Here is a 24,765-nt window from a genome sequence, read left to right as displayed (position 1 = left end):
CTTTAAGAAGAGACCCAGATGAGTGGGTAGGGGAAGAATAAATTAGGAGTTTGGGATTAGCAGATACAAACTTTGTATATAAAATAGATAAACAGCAAATAGATATATAAAATAGATAAACAGTTCCCTACTCTGTAGCACAGGGAACTATATTCAATATCCTGTAATAAACTATAATGGAGAAGAATATGAAAAGAATACATATATACATACATATATACATATATATGTATAACTGAATCACTTTGCTGTACACCAGAAACTAACACAACCTTGTAAATCAACTATACTTCAATTTTAAAAATTATTAAAAAAAAAAGAAGAGACCCAAATGTTACCTTTTCTAGGATGCTTTCATGAGTTACTCCCCCTCCCACTCTCGACTCCCCAGGGAAATCAGCCACTCCCCCGGGTGCCTCATGCCCCATTCTGTACAATACCTGCTGGACTTCACACACTTGCTTATTACAAGGAGGTCTCTCTGCAACCTGGCAGCACCCGAGAGCGGGTGCCATGTCTTACTTCTATTGTAACCTGAGTACCTGGTATGGTGCCTGCCATATAAGAATTTACTATGGTGGCTGGATGGATGAATCCTTAGGATTGTAGCTGTATCTAGATGCCTAACCATTTTGGAAATTTTGAATAAACTCATCAATATTCCCTCCTGAATCAAAACATTTCAACTAGAATCCACCCGTATAGTCAACATAAGACTTTCCTAAAGTAAACAACCAAAAAAACCCCCAAAACAAAATAATGTCACTTGCCACAAGTATACATGATTATTTAATAAATCCACGTAAAGACATCGACAACAGAATCCCTGTTGGCAACCAAATCTATAAAGCATTTAAGTGTTTTCTCAGAGGCTAGCAAAATAATTCTTATTTTCTTTAGGCATTATTAAAAATCCATGAATGCCAAGTCTTCAAAAAGGGAGAAATAACGCTACAACCAAATTCCTTTCCATATTGTTTCCATTCCTATTGAAAATTGTAGTTTTCCAGCGTATGAGTGTGAGATCTCCCTCCCTATATTTCAAACCTGAAACTGTGGCAGCCCCCATCAGCCTGGTTCCTGAGAGCAGTGCCTGAGACAAAGGCTGGTGGGCAGGTAGTCTAATTGGAAGGTGATCTCAGGGCGCAGAAGGGAAGGATTAGGGAGGATGAAGTAGGGCTGAAAGGACGGCAGCTGGAGGGATGTGTAATTGAATTGGCCACTCCTGCAAACAACTGTGCTGGATTCTGCCAGAACCTTCTGAGGAGCCTTATTGAGATGCGTGTCAGAACTGTCTGTCTGGGGGAGGTAAAGGGAAACATTTATTCAGTGGCTTTTGCCCCTGTTGGTCAAGGGTGGCCCCTCAGGTGATACTCCCCATTAATTCCTCCCCCCGACACACACACACTCCCTGGTTGCTTATGCCTGAGTGTGAGGCAGGTCCCACGGTTGGGTACCCACTCAGGAAGCTCCAAGACTACAGACAGGAAGAAGTCATGGGTTGAAGTGATTCCACCATCAGATTACATCTGCACAAAACTGACTGAGCCTCGCCTCTTCCCACGGACACACCAAAACTACAACTGCATATAGAGTAACTATCTCTGAGAATGACCAGAAGATTAGCCGAAAGGATTTTCCACAGCTAAGGATAAAAAGAAAAAGCCGCATTGAGAAGGGTACGAAGGGTGGAGATGTGGTCTGGTCAGAACCATTCGCCAGCGCAGTGACTCACAGGTGGGAGGGATGTCACAGCCTCATGCATCCACCCTAAGGAGCAGTGGGTCCAAACACCACTTCAGTCTCCTCAGCCCAGGAGACCTGCCCCGGGAAGATGAGCCCCCATGATGTCTGGCTTTGAAAACCAGCAGGGGGCTTACTTCCTGAAGGGCCAGAGGGGAGAGCTGGAGGAAACTGAGATTTTGCTTTTAAACGGTGTGTGCAAAAACTCACTCACTCTGAGCCCCAGCACAGAGGCAGCAGTTTGAAAAATGCCTGGATCATACATGAAGGAGATTCATTGACTAATTTTAGGGTATGTGACCAAGAGGCAGGGACTTGTTGAGGGTACAGAGGTGCTGATGGGTGCCAGTTATTTTTGGGGGGGGGTTGCTCACCTTCTACTTACCTTGCCTGTCACTGAGGGGTGCCATTTCTGACTCTCCCATCTACCCTACTAGCACTGTTCACTCCACCCCACATTTACCTATGAACCCACCCCAGCCTGTACTCCTCCAGAGTGGCCTCCTGCCCCAAGACCTAGTGGGTGCCTTCGGCTGGCACCAAAGTCTCACCAAAGTGGTCCCCTGCCACACTAGACCCAGTGGGTGCCCTTGGCTGGTGCTGGAGCCCCTCTAAAGTGGCCCTCTGCCCGACAACCTGTGGGTGTCCTCAGACAAGGCCAGTATCCCCCCAAAGCAGCTCCCACCCCAGGGGCCAGCCCCACACATCAGAGTACCCACAATAGTCACTGCCAAACTTTGCAGGCACTTGAGCCAGGGCTAGCCCCACACATTAGGATGTCTACAGTAATCACAGCCCAACCACAACAGGAGGGTACATACAGCCCACCCAGGGAACACTCCTGTAGCACCAGGCTCTGGTGACCAAGGAGAACTGCACTACTGAGCCCCACGGGACACCTTGGACATAAGCCACTTCTTCAAGACGGGAGATGTAGCTGACCTACCTAATACATAGAAACAAACACAGAGAATTAGACAAAATGAGGAGACAAAGGAATATGTTCCAAACAAAAGAACAAAAAAAAAAAAACCTCAGAAAAAGAACTAAACAAAATGGAGATAAGCAATCTTCCAGATAACGAGTCCAAAATAATGGTCATAAAGATGCTTACCAAACTCAGGAGAAGAATGGAGGGACACAGTGAAAACTTCAGTAGAGACATAGAAAATATGAAAAAGAACCGGTCAGAGTGGAAGAATACAAGAACTGAAATGAAAAATACACTAGAGGGAACAAAGGGCAGACTAGATGATGCAGAAGAACAAATCAGTGATCTGGAAGACAGACTAGTGGAAATCACCCAGTCAGAACAGCAAATGGAAAAATATGAGGATAGTTTAAAGGACATCTGAAACAACATCAGACATATTGACATTTTCATTATAGGGGTCCCAGAAGGAGAGAGAGAAAATGGTAGAAATGTACACAAGGAAATATTGACTGAAAACTTCCCCAATGCGATGAATGAGATACACAGGTCCAGGAAGCACAGAGAGTCCCAAACAAGATGAGTCTTAAAGACCCACACCAAGACACATTATAATTAAAATGTCAAAAGTCAAAGATAAAGAGAGAGACTTAAAAGCAGCATGGAGACTTCAGCAGACTATTAGCTGACTTTTTAGCAGACTTTACAGATCAAAAAGGAATGGCACAATGATACTCAAAGGGCTGAAAGGAAAAAACTTACAATCAAGAATATTCTATCTGCCCAGATCATCATTCAGGATTGAAGGAGAGATGAAGAGTTCCCAGACAAGCAAAAGGTAAAGGAGTTCAACACCAGTAAACGGACATTACAAGAAATGTTAAAGGGACTTCTTTAAACAGAAAAAGCCATAAATATAAATATAAAACTTATACAAGAAAAATCTCACTGCTAAAGGCAAACATACAGTAAAGGTAGTAGATCAACCATCTCTCTAGTCAGTATGAAGGTTAAAAGACAAAAGTAATAAAATCATCTATATGTACAATAATTAGTTAAGGGATGCACAAAATAAAGAGTTGTAAAATATGACATCAAAAACATAAAATGTAGGGGGCGGGGGGTAAAAATATACTGCTTTCAGAACATGCTCAAACATAGTAATTACATAGTAATTGGATACAGAAGGTTATAAAAAATAGGTTATAAAAAATCTAATATTTGTTAATGCATGCATAGGATGGATGGCTAAGAGGCTGGAATCTAGCCAAAATGGAATAGAGGTTATATCTGCATGGTTGGATTATGGATGGTAGTGGTGCATGCGTGAGTGTGTGTGTGTGTGTGTGTGTGTCTGTGTGTTTGTGTAAATAAATATATTTTTGTGTTTATCCAAATTTTATAAATGTTATATGTGAATGTTTGTAAATACTCTACATACTCTATATATGAGTGTATATTTATTTTACAAGAATAAATTAAAATAAAAGCCCTTTTTAAATACAGGTATCCCTTGCATTTTGGAAGTTCACTTTATGCCACTTTGCTTTTATAAAAAAAACCTCACTAGCACTGGTTTTTGATAACTGAAAGAAATTCTAGGAGGATTTTTACTTTTAGGAGAAAAAGCAAAAAGTAAAAATACTGTTCGGCACGTGTTTTGCAGCGAGCTGTTACAGAGGCGCTAAGAGCAGCGCCGCCAAGCTCCTTCCAGGGAATCACACTCAGCATTAAGCCGCCAGAGCTCTGAACTGGGTCTGTGAGCATCTGTGCCTGATCTCCATTTGTTTTGTGCATTTGTTAGCAAGATGTGTCCTGAGGTAATTGCTTCTCAATTTATGCCATTTCAGCTCACGAAAGCTTTCATGGGAACGCTCTTCTTTCTGATGGCGAGGAAACTTGTTATTAACTTATTTTACCCCAGGTTACATACAAAGAAACTGGGGTATTGAGAGGCTCCATAATGCCTACAAAGTTACACGATGAGCAAAGAAGTCAGGATTGAAATCCCTGGTCTCTAAATCCGTGGCCAAGCCTTTAGCCACAATTCAATATGCTCTACTCTTTAATTGTCTGGAAAATTAAAAATTGATCAAGTCTGTCTAAACATTGTTGAACTCTAGTTAAGGCTCTTTCCCTCATTTGTATATATTAAAAACAACTTCAATTCAAATGAAACAGAAAAAATGTTAAAAGCTTTTCTGACTGTCAGAGTAATATAAATGTAAACAATGTGAGAGTGCCCTTCAATTGGTTTAATCTAAACAAACAAAAAAAAAATTTTAAGATTTCAGCCTTGTTTCCCTTTTTCCCCAGAAGATAGACTCATAATTAAACTTTTCACCTTTCCAAATTACTAACTCTGTATCCTGCATAGTGGGTGGTTCCTTTCCAGACATTCTGACTTGGAACAATGTATAAAGCAGGAGACCCTGAATGGAATTTATAGCTAAATTTAACCAGGCATATTTTAATAAGATTAGCATATCTTTGTCTTTCAACACTAAGTACCTTACAATTAACTGAATTTAGGCAGCATATTGTTTCATCAGAAGTGAGATTTGCAGCCTTCATTTCCATATTTATTGATGTTGTATGTGGAAGGAAATCTGAGTAAAATTCCTGTGACTGCCCTAAAGAGATTTCAAGAGCCAGTGTGTGTTAGCCTTCCCAGGAAGCTCATGGAGACACAGAATCTCACCTAGTCAGTGCTGACTTACGGGAAAATTCATCACAGCTTTTGCCGGGGAGGGGTGGAGGGGAGAATTAAATAGGAACGCCTAGATGTTACAACCATGAGAACTCTGTCTAGACAGAAAGGAACCCAAACACTGTGAGTGAGAACATGGTGGCAGGACTGTTCTCTCTGGAAACGCCTAGAAAGAATGTTTTCAGAACCTAATGTCTTCCTCCTTACAGTCAGGTGACCAGAAAAAACCCTCAAGTGTAAACAAGTCAATATATCTGCCTTTCAGTGAATTCAAAACTGGCCAAAGGTCTTAAAAAACATTCCCACAATGTAACCCCAAGAACTCAATTTTCAGTAAACTATAAAAAGCAGTCATGAAGGGGCAGGAAAGATGGCCCTTTTTTATCGTTAACTTTTCCATCTTGTAAAGCATACTTTTAAGAAGTCATCCAGTTAAGAGGGTATATACATAGGCATTACCCACCAAGAACTACCTGGAAGGGGAGAAAATTAATTTGGCAAATTGCTCAACTCTTCACTAGAAGCTGTGAAAGCAGCAGCTGGTCACTAAAGGGACGGGCTGTGTTTACTGAAGGTAACGAGTGAAAGATGAAGCTCTTCCAGGTATGAGGACCATCTCTTCATGGGGCCACACCAAGAGGATGTATAGAAATCTCCTCTCCTCCCTCCCAAAACTAATTAGCAGCAATGCCCACATGTAAATAAACCCAGGAGGAGGTAAACAGAAGTGAGGGGGAATTCCAGAGCTGGAAGTTATCACACACAGATAGCTGTGTGTCAGTAGTACAGTATATAAGATAATGAACGGAGTTCGGAGAAGAACCTCAGAACCAGTATTTCCTACATGCACAACTCTATACTCTTTAAATGTCGTATTATTGGATGAAATACACTTTAAACGTGAAACCAGTGTCAACCAAAATCTACCAGATGGATCATCTTTCCTGAATGAAAATTTGGACCTTTAGAATAAACACCCTTCCAGAAACTAACATGTCAGTATTAACTGAAACTTTTAGTGATGGAGTTGACATAAACATTAAACTGCATTCATTTATTTGGACTAAAAATGTGGCTATAAAATAATCTCATTCACTTTTAGGCAAATTGAGTAGACTTCAAAGTTAAATATTTACAGAACTCTCACTATAACATCCAAATATTTAACAATAAATGAATTTATTAATAAGGAAAGTTTTATGTATATATTAGTATTTCGTTGACATACAAGAAACATTTTGACCAGTTACACTTTCCTGACTTTGCTTGTCCAGAATGTTCTTTGTCAGACCAGTTGCTTTGCTTTCTGTTGCTGCCAATAAATAATAGTCATCTTATAATTTGTGAAATGTTTTAATAGTTTTCTGATTTTTAACCAATTATTTTATCTAGTGTAGAAGAAATTTTTAAACATTGACAGCAAAATACCAACGGCATTGGCTGCAATATTATTTCACCAAATAAGAACTCCAGTACTTACAAATGACACATGATGCTCTAAGAGTTATCATCGAAATAGGAACCCCACACACACCCCTCACTCAAGAAGATTTATGGAAATCACCTACATGCTACGTCTTATAATTCATAGGTGTGTCTGCACCCAATTAGTATCATTGGTTCTGTGATGTCAAACCAAAAAATCTAAGAGGCTAACATTTCCTCAGAGATTAGACAGTCCCTCCAAATGTAGAATAATGACACGAGTCATAATTGTCAATGAGCAGGGCACACCTGCTTTATCCTTATGGGAAACAGCTCTTCTCTAGAGCTCTAGTGAATAATGGTGTGTGTGTGTGTGTGAGTTCTACAGTAAAACGGTACATACCTAGACACAAGAAAAAGAGTAGGACAGGAAAGGAACACAGAAGTTTAAAACCTGAAAGTTGACACGGATTTTCTTAAAAACTTTGTTTTGTCAAGGTAGTTTTAAATTTTCTCTTCAAGATAATAAATCAATAACATAATCATATCATTAGGCACAGATACAAAGAATCAATTTAAAAAATACTACGTAATTATCGTCACCAACATGCAGTGGTTTCTGAAACTAATAGTTATAACTGTTATGAGTTGTTACTCTTATTTTCTATTTGTTTCTATTCTAACTGGTCAGTAAGATGGCGCATCCCTCGCCCTGCATTGTGTAAGTTATATGGGCATGCCAAAGAGATAACTTTGGTATTTTGTCTGGCATTACTCGTTTCCCACAGAACCCCAAAGGGGTGGTGTAGACAGATAGAGAATAATAAATAGTCAGTCAGTCCCTGCGGACAGTGGACTAACTATACACTACACTGTGGAAACATCAGAAATTCTAGAAGATAAAGGTTTTGACTGGGATGAACAGGATATGTCAACAACTAAATCTCTGCTTGTGTCAGCCTCAAAGTTATAATTCACTAGACACTAATGTTTCACAAAAAAGTAGTGATCTACTTATTTCAGATGATGTTGAAATCATTTAGGAAAAAATGATACTATAACATTTTGCCTGGCATTTGAAGCCAGAACCCCAAAACTACGCAATAGGAGTTATGCTGGCTGTCACTTTGGGCACCATGATGACTAGGCTGAATGGTGTATTTGGAAGAGGGTAAGTTCCAGAATCTTGCCCTGACTTGGATCTGGTTTACTAAGCTTGAAACACTCCCACCAAGCAGCAAGTATGGCTGACGGAAGGAGGAAAGGAGAAGAGAGTCTCCGGGCCCAGGAGCACCGCCATGTCCACGGTTGCTTGAATGATGAGACTGAAGCCCAGCTGGTGAGAATCATACTGTTATTCCTTTGTTTAAGTTCAAATTCAAATTTTATTCATTGTTAAATAAACAGCATGTGAAGGCATTCATTTGGTAAAAAATTCAAGTGATACCCCCCAAAAATAAATAAAATTCCCCTTGACCGCCACTCAAGCCCACCCCCTCCATAGCAGTAACTGCTATTCTCCATCTAGAGGGTATACTTCTTGACATTCTGTCATGCGCATGCATGACGTGATGTAATGTATCTGCAGGAATTTAGTTTTTGTGTATGGTGGGAGGTGTGAAGTCTGTATGGTTCAGCCACTGGCTTTTTTCATTTAAAGATATGTCTTCTTAGGATAGTACTCCCGAATCTATCACATGCTCTTCAACTGCGTTATGGTATTCAATAGCACAGATGCTTTTGTTATCACTCCCCAGCCAATGTGCATTTCAGTAGTTCCCAGTGTTTTTCTATCATACAAAGAGACAGGGAGATAAACACTCTTGTAGATGTCTAACATATAGGCATAGACACCAAAAAGAGTGTATTTATTTTATAGAATGGCAGTTTACAGCAATGGCCTAAAGGTTATCTCCATCCCTACACATACGCTCTTTTGCAATGTGACTTTCATCTCCTCAAAGCAAATCATATGATTTGCTTTGGGCCACAGGCCATTAACCAACATAATGCAAGCAGGGCCTTGACAAGGGCTTGTGCAGTGAGCTTCCCTTTTTTTCTGTTGCTCTTTGGAAGGCTGACATCACTGTTGGAAGAAGCCTGTGCAAGTTTCATGGAGGATGAGAGCTCACGTGGAGCATGTGTGTTGTTTCTAAAGCACTAAGGTTTGCAACTGTTTGTTACACACCAAAAGCTAACTGACTGAAAGAGATGGAATCCAACTGGCTACACCATTTCATACTCCTCCAGTGGACAGTTTTCATTTCCTTGATAGCACATCATAGAAAAATAAGGAGGTCATTTCCTTTTACATGAAAGAAAAAGAAAGTCAACTAGCCAATAAGCATACAAAAAGGTTTTTTTCTGCATAATAATTAACTGCTCTGTCCTTTAGACCACTTTTTTTCTAATCTAGCCTCTCTGAAGCTACAAATCATAGCCTGGAGAAGTGCATTGGCTGCTCTGGGAGTGACAACTCAAGAGCCTGCATGGCGAGCAAATTTCTGATACCTCAGGTGTGTGTCTGCCGTAGGCTGGTAGACCTTAAGGGGAGACGTCCTGCCTGAAGTCTGTGTTCTCCACTTCAGGTCTGGGATCTCATGCCCAAGCAGTCACTTAACTATGGATTTCAAAATCATACAATAGGGCAGTCATTAAAAGACCATATTTTATAGACAGCCAAGGTTCCATGGAACCAGAAGTTGAACTGAACACTTGAATTTCCCTTTTAATATAATCTTAACTATTTTTAATATTTTAAAAATACATTGTATAAAGAAAAATGCAGTATTCTCATAGCGTCCATGGAAAGTCAGATAGGGCCACTGTAAAACATTCCTGCCACAATACACCTAGAAATGCAAGATAAAAATGTAATGCAGACCTGAACTCAGAAGATAGAAAGAGAAATTCCCAACAGCAAGCAATAAAGAGGGGCCTGAAAGCTGGAGGGGTGAGCAGGCTGGAAGGTCAGGAAGTGGGTTGACTCCACGTGTCCAGTGGGACTGACATGTGGAATTAAGCCAGAGCCATGGAAAGGCTTCCATCTCAGTGAAAGGGACTGAGAAAGCCCTGCCTGCTGACCTGAACAGGAGACAGCAATAATGAGCTTGTTCTGCAAACTGAGGGCATGGGAGGGATTAGAACCCCATTTACACTACACACCCGGTGCCAGAAATCACATATCCCTCTCCCCCCAAAATTCTACATCCATTTAAGCTATCATTTAAGAGTGAAGGCAGAATACAGACATTTTCAAACTAAAAGATGTATCTCAGGAAGAAGGAAACTGTATTCACAAGGAAGAAGCAATACGTTTTGAAGAAGCAGATATAAAGAGCAAAGGTAAGGAAGAACACTCTTCAAGGTGTAAATCTGAGTGAGTATTGATCATAAAAATCACAACACTAGTAATGAATACCACCAACTTGGCCAGTTCAAAACAAGTTGGAACTATAATACTAGAGAACTATAACACATTAGATGAGGAGGGAGTAGAGACAAAGCAATCAATTTAGTGAATTATTAAAGAGCTGAATAGAGATATTGATTAACTTTACCAAGTCAAATATCGATGCTAAAAATGAAAAGTTTACTTAAAAGTAAAAAACAATGTGTAACTTCCAGACATGGATGGAACTAGAGACTGTCACACAGAGTGAAGCAAATCAGAAAAACAAATATCATATATTAACACATATATGTGGAATCTAAAAAAATGGTACAGATGAACCTATCTGCAAAGCAGATATAGAGACGTAGATGTAGAGAACAAATGTATGGACACCAAGGGGGAAAAGGTGGGGTGGGATGAATTGGGAGATTGGAACTGACATATACACACTACTATGTATAAAATAGATAACAAATGAGAACCTACTGTATAGCATAAGGAACTCTACTCAGTGCTCTGTGGTGACCTAAATGGGAAGGAAATCCAAAAACGAGGGGATATATGTATACGTATAGCTGATTCACTTTGCTGTACAGCAGAAACTAACACGACATTGTAAATCAACTATACTCCAATAAAAAAAATTTTTTTTTTAATTAAAAAAAGAAGAAAACTTGATCCAATAGAAGGCAGGAAAGGAGGTAAAAATACTCCAGAAAAAAAAGTATGTCAAAGAGAAAGCAGAATAAAGCATAAAAATAACTTTTAAATCTTTATGTAAATAAACTATAAAATGTTTCATCATTTCTAAGGTGCACATGTGTTCACATTTTAACATCTTTGAAATCAGAATGCATATTTCAACTGATGGTGTTTTTAAATCCCTGTTGGCCATGAAGGACCTGTGATGTGGACGCCAATGACTACACACATGAACATCAAAAGAGCCAGCAGCAAAACTTGCAGAATGGATGTCAGCATCTCAGAAGAAAAGCCTAAAAACAATGGTGGAGCAGTACTTTAACTCTTAAGATACAAACAGTTGTGAGGAAGGAGTGAGAAGGTGACGAATAAAACAGGTTTAACAACATTCCCAAAGCTAGACTCCAAAAGAGGTTTGTTCTACATAATTGCAAAGCCAGCTTAACAGCCAATTCTAATGGCTTTTAGTTCTTTTGAGAATTGCTGCTTTTGATAGCATGGAGGGTGATAGGGCCTGGAAAAGCACAAACATTTGGTGATTCTGAGTCAAAAGCTAATTGAGAAGAGTTAGACACTGAATGTGACAATTTTTAGAAATAACAATTGATTTATATCATTTATATTTATACATAAGATTAATACATGATTTTTAAGTATTTATAATTAATTCTAATATACCTCTTTAATAAGTTCCAAATAAGCATTGTGTCACTGTTTAATTGCAAAATTTTTTCTGTTTCTTAATGATAACTAAAATGGTGTTGCACCTTATAATAAATGGCAACTTAGATTTGATGAAATACAGTATAACGGTAATCATAAAAAATGTAAAGAAACTAGACTTCCCAAATAAAATACAGAGACTTACAGATGGTATATTGAATTTCTAGTTATATGTTGTTAACGAGAGACTCACCTAAAGCATAGTGACACAGACAAATTGAAAGTAAAAGAATTGAGGGGGAGGAAATATCTGAAAAATACTAACAATAACAGCAGCAAGGCCTCATATAAACATATAATCATCCGTAAAATCAACTTTAAGAGGGAGGGAGAGAGAATTAGCGACACAGAGGCTTATTGTCTAATAATGAAAGGAACAATCCTTTCCAGAAAAAATATAACAATTTTGAACCTTTATGCCCCTAGGAACATAGTCTCAAAACAAACAAACAAACAAACAAACAAACAAAATGGATTTACTGGAAAGAACCTAGAAATTCACAATTTTAGTAGGGGATTTTAACTTAGATTTCTCAGTAACTGATTAAATGGTCATTTATAGAACCCTGAAGACAACAAAGAAACCATATTCTTTGCAAGCACGCATGGCACATTTACAAAAATTGACAGTAGAATGAGCCACTAAACAAGTCTCAAAAAAAAAAATCTACATCTTACAGAACATGTTTTCTGACCAAAATGCAATAAAAATGAGAATTAAAAAACCAATTCTGAATACTTCCTGGTTCAAAAAAGAAATTATAATACAAATTAGAAAGATTCAACAAAACCAAAAAAAAATTTTTGAAAAGACTAAAAAAAGGACAAACTTGTGGCAAAATTATTTAAGGAAACTATTCAAATGGTACAAATTAGGAATGATGAAGAAACAAAACCATAGATGCAACAGAGTTTTCACAGAACTTTCAACAAAATGGTCCTGAACTTCTTGGAGGGAAATGGATATGAAAGACAATTTTGAAAAGGAATATCAAGGTATCTTCACCTACAAGAAATTAAGGCTTATAAAACCATAGCAATTAAGTATTAAAATATGCGTTATTAATGCAGAGATAGAAAGTAGATCAGTGTAGCTGGATAGAACTAGTAACAAACCTATGAACATTAAAATGAAGAGAAAGAATGGAATATTCAATCACTCTACCATCTTAACTGGCAGTGCATATGGGAAGAAATAAAATTAGAAATGTACTTCACACAAATCACAAAAATAAATACTATATGGATTAAAACTTAAATATGACAAGAAAAGCCTCAGAAAATATAGCATAATAACTTCATAACATGTTAAAGGAGGAATTCTGAAGCAAGATGTAAACAAACATAAAAAAAATTGACAAATTTGAACAGATTAAAAGTTTTAAGACTCTATTATATCTATTATATATAGCTATATATTATGACCACACAATCTATTACCAAAGATAGAGTAAACAAAACAAAAAGATAAACCACACACTCAGCAGAGAAAACCTCTTGAAAGCACAGAAAATGAATATCCAAGATATTTTTAGGACTTCCCCAATTCAAAACAAAAATGACAAATCAGTGCAGGAGAAAACAAAAAATGGACAAAGAATAAGAAGAGATAACTTGTAGAAATGGTGCCCAAATGGTCAAAAAAAACATGTAAAAATGCATTTAATCCCATTAGTAATCAGAAATGCAGATTAAAACAATGAGCTCCCTTTGTAAACTCACGTGACTGGTAGAGACTCGTCTCCCAGGGGTTGGTGAGGCTGTGAGGGTCAGAAGCTCCTGTGTGCTTTCTGTGGCGTGTGAGTTGGCTCACCCACCATGAAGAGCATTGGCAATTCCTCGTCAATCTGAAATTAAGCAGAATCTACCCTTCAGCCATTCCATTTATACTTTACAAATTTAGGTATCTTCTTTAGAGAAACTCCAGGACACGTGCACAAGGGGACATACACAAAGATGTTCACTACAGCATTAAGTACGCTAGTGAAAATCACCAAACCCTGGTCTCTAGTGCAGTAAATAATAAAGTGGCTCGTTCATACAATGGATACATAATCAGCTCAAAAACTAAGCAGATCATAGTTAAGCAATATAATGTTGAGTTTATAAAGCTACTTATAAAAGGACAATTACAATACCACTTGTAAAATATTTCAAAATCATTCAAAACAACACTACTATATATACTATTGGTGCAAAACCATCCAAGGGTTCAAGTCACAGCTTCTTTAGGACAGTGTTTACTTCCAGGAAGAAAGAGGGATGAGGTGTGGAATTTTAGCCATATTTGTAAAGTTTTATTTATTTAAAGAAAAGAGATCTGAAACAATCACATCAAAATATAACACATTAAATATGGCTTGTGTATTTGTTGCATTTTCTGTATTTTCTATACGTTTGAAATATTGCATAACAATGTTTTTGTTTTATAAAAGAAAGCAAATCAAAGTACAGGGGAAAGAGGGGAGGGATAAATTAGGAGTTTGGAGTTTTATTAAATATAAAATAGATAAACAACTAGGCCCTACTGTAGGGCACAGGGAACTATATGCAATATCTTGTAATAACCTATAATGGAAAAGAATATATATATGTATAAGTGAATCACTTTGCTGTACACCGAAAACTAACACAACATTGTAAATCACCTATACTTCAATTTTAAAAATAAGTAAAATTTAAAAATCTAAAAAGTAAAAACAAAAAAAAAAGAAAACAAATCAAAGTATTATGACAAGGGTGGTAGGTGGGGGGATAAACAGAAACTATATTACTCCCTGGATTACAAAAAAATTGAAAACTAAGGTATGAGGCAGCCAATGGAGGATAAAATACATCTTTATAACCAGTAAAGGTGATATTAGAAAATGCTTTTATTTATGGACTGTTTCCTAATACTGAATGCTGGCACCAAGCAGACTCATCCCGGGGGTCGCTGGCTGTCCCAGGGAGAAGCGGGGCTCTCTCTGCAGGCACAGAGCTGGCCAGAGGGGTAACAGGGCGGAGGAGAGAGGGATGGCTGGGCAGTGCACACCCACGGCCTCCGGAGTCACAGCTAAGTAAGTAGGAGGAAGCGAGCAGGTGGGGAGCAGCCAGGGGCACTGTGCCAATGGAGATGCTTCGCAAAGAAGGAAATATCAGAAAAGACCGTCCCCCAAATTATGATATTATACAATTGTAATGCAATGAAACCCCTCAACACAGCAATTGTGCTGTGAGATCAGCATTTACGTGCAGCGTGCTGAAGGAAGCTGCTTTTGTCATTTCTGTGCGTGCACCTAACCTTCTTCTGAGACATTGGTTAGGAATGGTGTAGGTCAGCGTTGGTCTTTTTCTGAACTTAGGTGCGCATACGATGCCACAAATAACATCCATAACTGATATTTTCAAATTTTTGTGTTCAAAAGCTTTATTGGAGTTTTAAAATTGAGTTTCTTGTCCATTTCATCATCTGAACATACATATATTTTTTTTTATCTGTTTATATGTTGTAGTTTGGTGCAAGATTCACTTGGGAGAAAGAATGCCACTGTTTAAAAACTCTGTAATAGAATACATGATACTGAAATGAGCCCCATCTGGAAAACATGACTTTTAGTATTCATATCTATCCTGCAGATTTTCCATGAGGCTTAGACATGAGAAAGATAGAGATGGATACAGTCATGTAGCAGAGTTTTGGTTGCCGTGCCAACATCCATCCCCACTTTCCTTCTTTCTTTCTTATAAACCCTAATTGTATTCAGCTTTCACCCTCCTCCACCCAGCCAGGCACCTTCTGAGCTCCAGGAGATTTCTTTAAGCCAAGTGTAGTAATCCCATTCCTTTTATCAATGGTTTAAGAGTGGGGATTCAGCCCAATACAACCAGTGAAGTCTTCCAGGAGACTTCTGGAAGTGTGTCCTTCTCCTAAGAAAGAGAAAAGGAATGAAATAGCCCCGCTGTTTGTTTGTTTGTTGTACCTCATTGGGATGTTGTCTCTGGATATGAAGCCATCTTCTCACTCTGAGGTCACCACTGCCAACACCCTCAGGGAGGCAGGACCAAGAAACAGAAAGCACCTGAACCCTTGATAATATTTTTGACAATCTGTACCAACCAACCTGGGAATCTACCCTACTTCTGTACTTCTTGCTGCGGGAGATAACAAATTTCCATCTTGCGTAAGCCAGTTTTTGTAGGGTTAACTGCTGCTAGTTGCCAAAACGTCCCAAATGATGAAAAAGGTCAAGCCCAGAGCCTCACACATCAAAGGCATGCTAAAAATAGTAGTTAACATTATTATTCTACTCTGACCTTGCCCGTCCAGGCTCCTCTCACTACCCTCCGATACATCACCAATGTAACATAGATCAAACTACTTTCCATCCTTATTCTGGTCACTTCTATTCTTAAGCAAAGGGACTATTCCCTGTAGTAACTATTAGCATAGAATTTGAACTTTGTTTTCTAAGCACAGTTTTTATGGCTCACTTGGGGGATCTAGGAACAAGACTCACATTCATCATTGGGCAATTATGAATTATAGGTTGGGATTCACTCTGCTTCGTGATACCTACATTTTTTTACTCTAATCAAAAAAATTAGGATGTGTAATCTCAATGAATTACCTTCCAGCAGAAACCTTGGTCTTTTATTACCACAAGGCAACCGAACTCCAATAGAATCCTAATAGAAAATGAATCCTTTCAGATTTTTGACAGATACAACATAAAGTGAATCTTTCTGTTCTATTTATTTTAAGACTGGAGGACAAGACATCACAAAATGAAGTGCCACAGTGGAGACAGACATTTTTTGAAATAGGAATTCAGAGACCACATGGATCCCACTGGAAACATAATGATTTAATAATCAACAGGGTAATAGACTAACAGGTAAAAATAGGAATCTTTCCTTTTTAGCCCACAAAGGAGCAGTACCTGACAAAGCCAACATATCTGAAGAAAAGATTCTTTCCCAAGAGTGACAGTTGCCGAGGCAGAGACTTGTGAATGGGAGTGAGGGCTAAAGTGTGATGTAAAAAGTCACCTCGGTGAATCTGGGCCACTTCTTCCCATAGAGAAGCCTGTCCCAGCAGGTCAGGAACCACTTCCCACACAAAGGCTTGTAGCCAGGATCTGGTGAGTAAGGAACCTCTTGAACCAGCATCTACAGCAGAAAGGCAACTACCAAGATCGTTACCAGAGGTGTGCTCCATCATTATGCCACAAGGGTCTTCCTGAGAACTGGGAGTGATGTCAAGAGAAGAATAATGTACCGAAAGTGAGTAAAGACACAAAATGCAATAGAAAAGATGAAGAACAAGTAAACTAATACTTTGATGGGGGTGTAATTCTCTAGAAGGTGGTTTCTTTGGAGCCCTAGAGGCAGGGAGTCAGCACAACCACAGCCCGAAACACCATCTGGCCCCCTGGATTCTGTGCTCTCCACAGGTTACTGGAAGCCACTCAATGCTCAGTGCCACGAGGCTCTGGAAACCGCACAGGTGAGAAATAAATTTTCATCTCTGGCAGTTCCTTAATAGTCATGCTTTCCAGCTGTTTAGTAAGGTGTTCCTCCAAGTAATTACCCTGGAGGGAGTTCGTGGTGAGACCAGGACGTGAGCAAACACTACAAACCACCCAGCTCGTCCTGCCAGACAGAGTGGTTCCCCAGCCTGGCCGAAGGGCCCTGAAGGCAACTGGATTTCTGAATGCAGAACACACTATATGCTCAAGCAAAATACACTGTTCGTGAAATAAACAACCGGAACCTTATTGACAGATCCTACCTGCCTGAGGCCTTGGGAGAAGGAGGAGAAAGGGCTCCAGCCTTGCTGACAATTAACACACAAAGGGCATAAGCATCTTCTCCAGAGATGACCAGGCTATCAGTATCTGACCTAGGGCAGCAGGCCTTAGACTTAAAGAGACACTGGCCTCTTACGTCAGCTACAACAGGCCTCAGGTTCCAGCAGACACCCCTGGTCACCCACCCAAGCCTACTCCCCTACCCCTTCCCTCGCTGGCAAAGCCCCAGTTTTGCTCAAATGTCCCTCCTTGGCCAGGCCAGGGCTCAGTTGACATGGCCTGTCACCCAGCTCTGACCCATGAGGAGTAGGAGGAAGTCCCTTCCAGGAAAGCCTTCTTGGCTCTTGCAAAGATACACAGGGAGAGGAATGTCCCTCTTTCTGCCTCTCGATATTGGTATACGAAAACATGAGCTTTGATCTGTAACTACTTTGGAACCAGGAGGGGGACAGAGCAAGGAGGTGGAAAGGACCCAGATTTTGATGGCATCACGGAGTCACAGCATCAATCAGTTCGGCAGCCAACCCCTTTCCGGATCCTGGCGATGTGAGACAGCGTGTCTTCCGGGCCACTTTGGCAAGCATCCTGTTACTAGAAGCTGAAAACTTAGTAAAACACACTGAACTCTAGGCCCAGATGTAACCTCACCACAGGTGCACATTGTGTCAGTCATAACTGACTGAATACAAATAAATATGATTCTGTTCAAGGATGGTTCTTGCTGTTCCACGAACAAGTGTAAGCAATGCAAAGGCGATTATCATCGTTGAGATCTGTAAGTGCTTTGTCACCTGCTTCGAACTTTTTGCGTTCCCTCAAATAAGCAAACTCCTGACCACTCTTCAAAAACTCTGCGAAGGCCTTTCCAGCTCTCTTGGGCACATTTCGTCGTTCCCTAATATTATTTCTGTGTATCTTGTAAATACTTTCACCTAAAGGCATTGTGGTTGCGTATCTGTAGCTGACCCGTGTGTGTTGCCTGTGAAGGAGAATGTCTGTGATGGTTAAGTTTATGTGCAGACTTGACAAGATCATGGGGTGCTCAGATTTTTGCCTCAACATTATTTATGGCTGTGTCTGCGAGGGTGTCTCTGGATGAGATCAGCATTTGAATCAGTGGACTCGGTAAAGCAGAGTGCCCTCCCCGATGTGAGTGGGTCTCATGCAATCCATTGAGGGCACGAATAGAACAAAAGTCAGAGGAAGGGAGAACTCGCCCCTTCTCTGCCTGACTGTGTGAGCTGAGACATTGATCTTCTGCCCTCAGACTGGGACTCACACCATCGGTTCCCCTGGTTCTCAGGCCTTCAGACTTGGACTGAACTACACCACTGGCCTCCTGGGCCTCCAGCTTGCAGATGACAAATCGTGGAACTTCTCAGCTTCCATAATCACAGGAGCCAATTCCTCATAATAAGCCATTTATATCCCACTGGTTCTGTTTCTCTGGAGAACTCCCACCAATACAATGCCGTATCCATCCTTACAGCCCTGACACTTCATATAGGACCCGACGCTTAGTTGCTGTGACAGTTTTTAAATACGACCCCTAAAATGTTTGCCATTCCTTCCATTTTGAGGAAGGCCTTGAAGCTGAGCTGGCTTTACAGCTCCAACCTTCAGAGTACAGCAGACGTGCTGCAGCTAAGTCACAAAAAAGGTCGTGCAGTTTCCACCTGGTTCTCTTAAGATGCTCACGCTGGGAAATGGCCCGTCACATATGGAGTCCATCTACTGGGAAGCTGCCACCAGGTGGCGCTCCGGTTGGCAGCTTCAACAGGCAGCCACGTGAGTCGTTGGCCAGTGTGGTCCTAACCCAGCTGAGCCTTCTGTCCTGCGGATATTTGCCTGCAACCACAGGAGAGATCCCGAGCATATGCCTAGACAAGCTAAATTCCTGACCCTCCAAATTGTGAGCAAAAGAAAATGGTTGTTTTAAGCCACCAAGTTTTGGGGTCACTGTTATCCATCTATAGTAACCAGAACAGGGATAAATTAGGAGGTTGGGATTAACATACACACACTACTATATATAAAATAGATAAACAACAAGGACCTACCGTAGAGCACAGGGAACTCTACTTAATAATCTGTGATAACCTACACGGGAAAAGAATCTAAAAAAGAGTGGATATATGTATAACTGAATCACTTTGCTGTATATCTGAAACACAACACCATAAATCAACTATACTTCAATAAAAAAATTAAATTAAATTAAAACTAAAGAAAAAAGTAGCAACCAGAACAATTGGTACTAAATAAATATTTATCGAATTTATGAATGAAAAAAAATTTCTGGAAAAAGATGAGGATAATTTCATTCTGTGGTCACTTCTGTGGTCATAGATACATTTCCTATCACTCTGCACCTTCAGAGTAAACTCTTTCGAAGCTCAATTCATGCATCAAAGTCCAGACATTGTGCCGCACCAAGCTTTTAGCTTTTAGCTCATCTAACCCTCACGACCTGTGAGGACTCTTGTATTTGTCATTCCATACTTTATGCACAAGGAAGTGAAGCTCAAAGAGGCTGTAGGTTACCCGTCCACACAGGTAGGGAATAACTGAGCTGTAATTCCCCAGGGCTGCCTGATCCAAAGTTCATCTTCTCCACTGTTGCACACGCTCTTCTACAGTAACTTACTTTACCCATAACCAGTAAACAGAAATGCTCAGATAGTTTATGCTCAGCTAGAAATGCTTATTGAAATAGGTATCTCAGTAAGTAAATACCACGGAGATGACCTCATGTCATGGACAACAGGCTGGATCAGCCTAGGGCAGAAATGGACATTGTTCCAAAGACAGGCAAAGCTGGCATCATCTAGAATTCTACCGCTAATGCCAATTCTGTGGCCCTCCAATGACAAACTCCCTTCCTCTTTCCTCCCCCACATCCCATTCAAAACCACAATTCTCAATCAGAAGGACAGCTCTGGGGCACTGAGATTAGAGCATCCAACCAAAAGGACGGACAGTAAGTCAATCTGTGAATCAGCTGCAACATATTTTGACAGCATATGCTCCTAATTGTACAGCATCTGTGTGAGGAAAAAGAGATAACAAAGATCTAGTCCTTGCTCTTTGGTCATTTTGATCCGTATAAGCACAAAATACAGAAAATAAAGAACAGCAGAAAAGAATATGTAATAAGTGCTAAGTGCTAAGTCAAGATAATTTTTTCTCAGCATAAAATTCAGATCATTATAAAAAAAGAAAATAAAAATGACTCCTAGTTAACCCAATTCAAATACAACTATAGGCAACATTTTGATGAATTTCCTTCTAGTCTTTTTTCTATTCATATATAACAATATAATTGGACTCATACCATATAGTTCTATATCCTGCTTTATTTCACTTAACGGTGTATTTTGAACACATTCTAGACTAGGATTTTTCAAACTGAACCCTACTGGATTCTGTTTTGAAAAAGCACACCAGGAGTTCATATTAATGATGTGATATTATTGCAATAGACAGCACACTGATGTATCAATTTTTTCTTATTTTATCTTTCTAAGTTGTTACACTTATTATAAACTGTAAGGTTAAAGCTATATAAGAACATGTGCTTCTAAGAGCCAGCAAGACACATACCAGAAAAAAGAGAAAAATCAAGTGCTGTCACCTCTTGAATAAAAATTACATCTGTTTACCTGGATCGGGTCAAAGATAAAATAGAAAGAAATGTCATTGTTTTCTCCACCACCTCCATGCCCTCAGGGTCCGGATAATTACCATTTGTACTACTAATGTAAATTTTATTATCGTTTCAGACCACCATTTTAAATGGATCAGCGTTACCAGAAGTAAACTCTTGCACCAAAATTTTTTTGATACAAAGGTTCTTTCACATCCATAAGCCCTTCAGAAATGGGATTCAACACAGTTTCTCCCATATTAAGTTTGTCAATATCAGAAAAGTTACATGATATAAGACTCAAAAGAAAAAAAAAAACAAACTAAAGTTCCAGAATTGTATTCATGTTTTTAAGGAAGTCTCCAAAAGGGAGGGGAGGGGCTTAACAAAAAGGAACTAAGGAGTTACACTACACAGTTTATACACATTATACATAAAACAAGTAGTAAACTGTTTGACATTTAATTCACACCACTGTACAGAGTACTTCAAAAGGAAAAAAAAAAACCGCAGATATCAAGGTTTTCTTGGATCTAGATCATACTTAATTCATAGCCCTGAACAAAATACTCTGGAAGACTAGGTGTGTTGGTAAATGATATTGCTTGAAAGTTCATTTCAAATAGTAACATGTGGCTGACTGCTGTGTCTGCTCAATGGCCCTTCTCCCCTCTGTGGCTTTTGTGCCATGAGAGCCTGTCCACCATGGGCTGCCCACCAGACCCTCTCCTGCAGAGCCTTCCTTGCAGCTACGAGTGGTGTGACAGGTTCAGACCAGTGTGACCTAAGGGGAAGGATTTTCTTCTCTAATAGTGGGAGGCCCTGCCACTCTTCCTGCCTTGGCTGCTGTCCTGTGAAAGGTGATGATTCAGCAGTGGGAGGCCCCACGCCACCCAAGGGGAAGCCAAGAGACCAGGGCAGACCTGCAGGCCTAACACCACTGTCCCAGAGTGAACCAATGATGGAAATCCCTGCTTCTAGATGTATTGATATGTGAGATTAGCTGTGTCCTTCTTGGCTCTGCCAGTTTTACTTAGGCAGTCTTTATTCATCTGAAAGTTCCCAAACTCATGCACAATGCATCCTATCTCATAAGAGTTTCAGCATCTGGCCAATATTTCAGTGTGAATGAGGGAAAAAAAATCAGTGATTGATTTTTAAAACATATTTTACAATAATTATCAAATTAAATGACAGTGCAGCTGCCATTTTCCAAAATGGCAGCTGCATGTCAAGTGGGAATCTGATTCCTGGCTAGTGGCACCTGTTTGCCTCAGTCACCTCCATCCATTTACAACTTAGCCTCATTACAGCAGACACAGCAAGGAGTACTTCCTCCTGACAAAGTCCTTTTCCTGTTGGTGGAGACAATGGAAGCTCTTTAATGGAGTTTATTATTATTATGGAAGGATATAAAAGTAATCTCACCCATTTTACTTCTAACAGAGATTGAAGCAAGACCGGTTAACCTCTACCTTTCCATCCGTCTGTGGTTGGGCGACTCAAGACATAATCCTTTGAAAGACAGATTCTAAAATAGCAAGAAACCCCAATATTACTAGATAGAGTTTAATATTCTCTATTAATATAGACTTGGATCGTTTCCCTGAAAGGCGCTTTTATATAATGCCTGAGACATTTTATTAGTTACTAAAGAGTTCTCTGTTTAACCTCCGGAACGTATCATTTTTTTGGTATATGTTAGGCACACTCTTGGATCAAGAGTTTTAGGTTGGACTTTTAAATTAAAATCCACTGAAACATAATTTTGCCGAAGTTTCTTAAATTCACGACTTACAATATATTGATAGTCTCCTGTCTCACCAGGTAGCTGATGTTTTGTAAAATCCCCTCCTCTGAGTTAGATTCATGCCTTCAACTTGTTTGGGCTAGTCAGTAACCAGACATCTTTTCAGAAATCCCTCTAGAAAGTTTCCTACATTATTTATGTCACTGCTAAAGCTATTTCCCCTCCCTTAAAAAACAGCTGCTTTATATACAAAAGAAAAATCATTATTTGGCCAGAATGTTGATAAATGATTCTAGTTTCTTTTCGCTGACCCATCATTGCCTTTTATACACTAATTGGCTTCCTAAGCCTCTTCTGCTCTCAAAGATTGCCAAGTAGCCATTTAATTTAATAGTAAAATTTAAATGCGATTCTTCTATTCTCTCAATTAAAAGTAAATGTTTAATGATTTTATGTAAATGGTTTTAATCTCACCCCCAATAGCTTATAACATGATTTTTGAAAGCTCTGAACTTTTTGTCTGCTTTTCTCCTGCAAGCTTAATATATTTCCCCCAAATTTCCACATTCCACATCATCAAAGCTTTCATCTTCTCTCAAAAGAATAAAGAAAAAAAATTTAAATGCCAATTAAAAGCCAAAATCAACTATTTTCAGCCTCAATTTTCAAATGTCAGTTGGTTTTTACCCAATTCTAGTAAATTTATATAGTGTAATTCTAAACTCCACTATTTGACACTTCCTGCTGAAGAAAATCAAAAGAAACTTTTCACCCTCTATGTTGCTTTTGGAACCAAGCCCCTCCTATCTGTGGTCACCGTGAGGCAGAGCCCAGGCTGGTTCTTAATATGGGGGATTTGCCTTCCCTGCTGTGCTTAGAATCTTATCTCCAGGTATGACCTGCTGTTTCTCTGCAGTTGAATGTTCTGGAGGATGGCCATCTATGAACAGGGTACCAACAGAAGAGAGGTGACTTTCTACATTCAACAAACCATAGAGGGAATTCTGATTAGGAGGAGAAGAGAAAGAAATCCATAAAAAGACCAACTAACAGCTGAGTCTTTGCGTTTTTGAAAACTCGAGATCATTTTCTGCTGAATCACTGAATCAGCTAATATTTCTGAAGCCTTAGAATTTCTGATTCCTACGGAGTTTAGTTTTTCTAAAACAAAAATGGGAAGTGTTTTGTTTTGTTTTGTTTTAGTATAAAGAGGTTCTCACTAGACTTCAATTTAAAAGAAAAGAGAGAAAGACAGTGGGGTATAACCACTGCCTGCTGGATATGCCTAGAATTCTTGGTGAAAATACAGAACTTGCCAAAAATCAGGGGTGGGGTTGGGGTGTGGGGGAGATTCTGCCTTTCTATTTAGAATACGGTTGCTAAACTAAGCCAGAGGCAACAGTAGGAGGAAGACACAGGTTTCTGCCACGCTGTATCTGCATAGCAGCGACTATACTATACAGATGCTGCTAGTTATTTTTGTTTCATGACGAGTTGTTTGTAAACAGATAACCACCAACTACCACCACCACCGTCCCGCACACCCCCAAAAATATGACCAGGCCTCAAACGTGCCTTTAGTTCTGCTTCTCCTTCGTCCCCACATCCTCAATAACTTTAGTTTTCTAGCTGTACTCGTTCCTGCTATGAAACCTGACAAATAGCAAAAATCTGGAAAGAGAAAGAGAGAAAGAGGAGGAAAAACTAAGGAGAGGTAGGAACGAGAGGGAGAAGGGAGGGGGAAGAGGAAAAGAAAGAGAGAGAGAGAGAGACGTCTGTTGCCACCCTCCTGGCTAACTGAAATGCTTGTTCCCGAGATTACAGTAATTACAGCCCCAGCGTGAGTTCCATACAAGCGCTAAATGAAACAGCACATCAATTAAAAAATAAACACTCCATTCTAGGAGAAAGACAACCCCCTGGGACGTCCTAACAAGCGTAAATGAACC

The 24,765-nt window shown here is 39.6% G+C and overlaps 1 protein-coding gene across 2 annotated transcripts in view; it reads right to left on the bottom strand.

Annotated features, from left to right (window-relative positions):
• The window catches only part of LOC309625700 (cyclin-Y-like), a 121,754-nt gene that overhangs the window by 37,982 nt on the left and 59,007 nt on the right, over nt 1–24,765 (bottom strand). Inside the window, exon 3 of one of the 2 annotated variants that reach the window (XM_082385764.1) lies at nt 13,351–13,475. In XM_082385764.1, coding sequence (XP_082241890.1) covers nt 13,398–13,475 — 78 coding nt within the window. In that variant the 3' untranslated portion in view covers nt 13,351–13,397. Of the gene's footprint in view, nt 1–4,160; nt 13,476–24,765 lie in introns of those variants that run through there. The other variant, XM_082385763.1, reaches the window with a different exon arrangement.

This window comes from Balaenoptera borealis, assembly GCF_965194805.1.
Source record: "Balaenoptera borealis genome assembly, chromosome: 3".
Lineage (NCBI taxonomy): Eukaryota > Metazoa > Chordata > Mammalia > Artiodactyla > Balaenopteridae > Balaenoptera > Balaenoptera borealis.
Note: the sequence above shows the minus strand (reverse complement) of the source record. Positions and strands in the feature narration are given on the sequence as shown.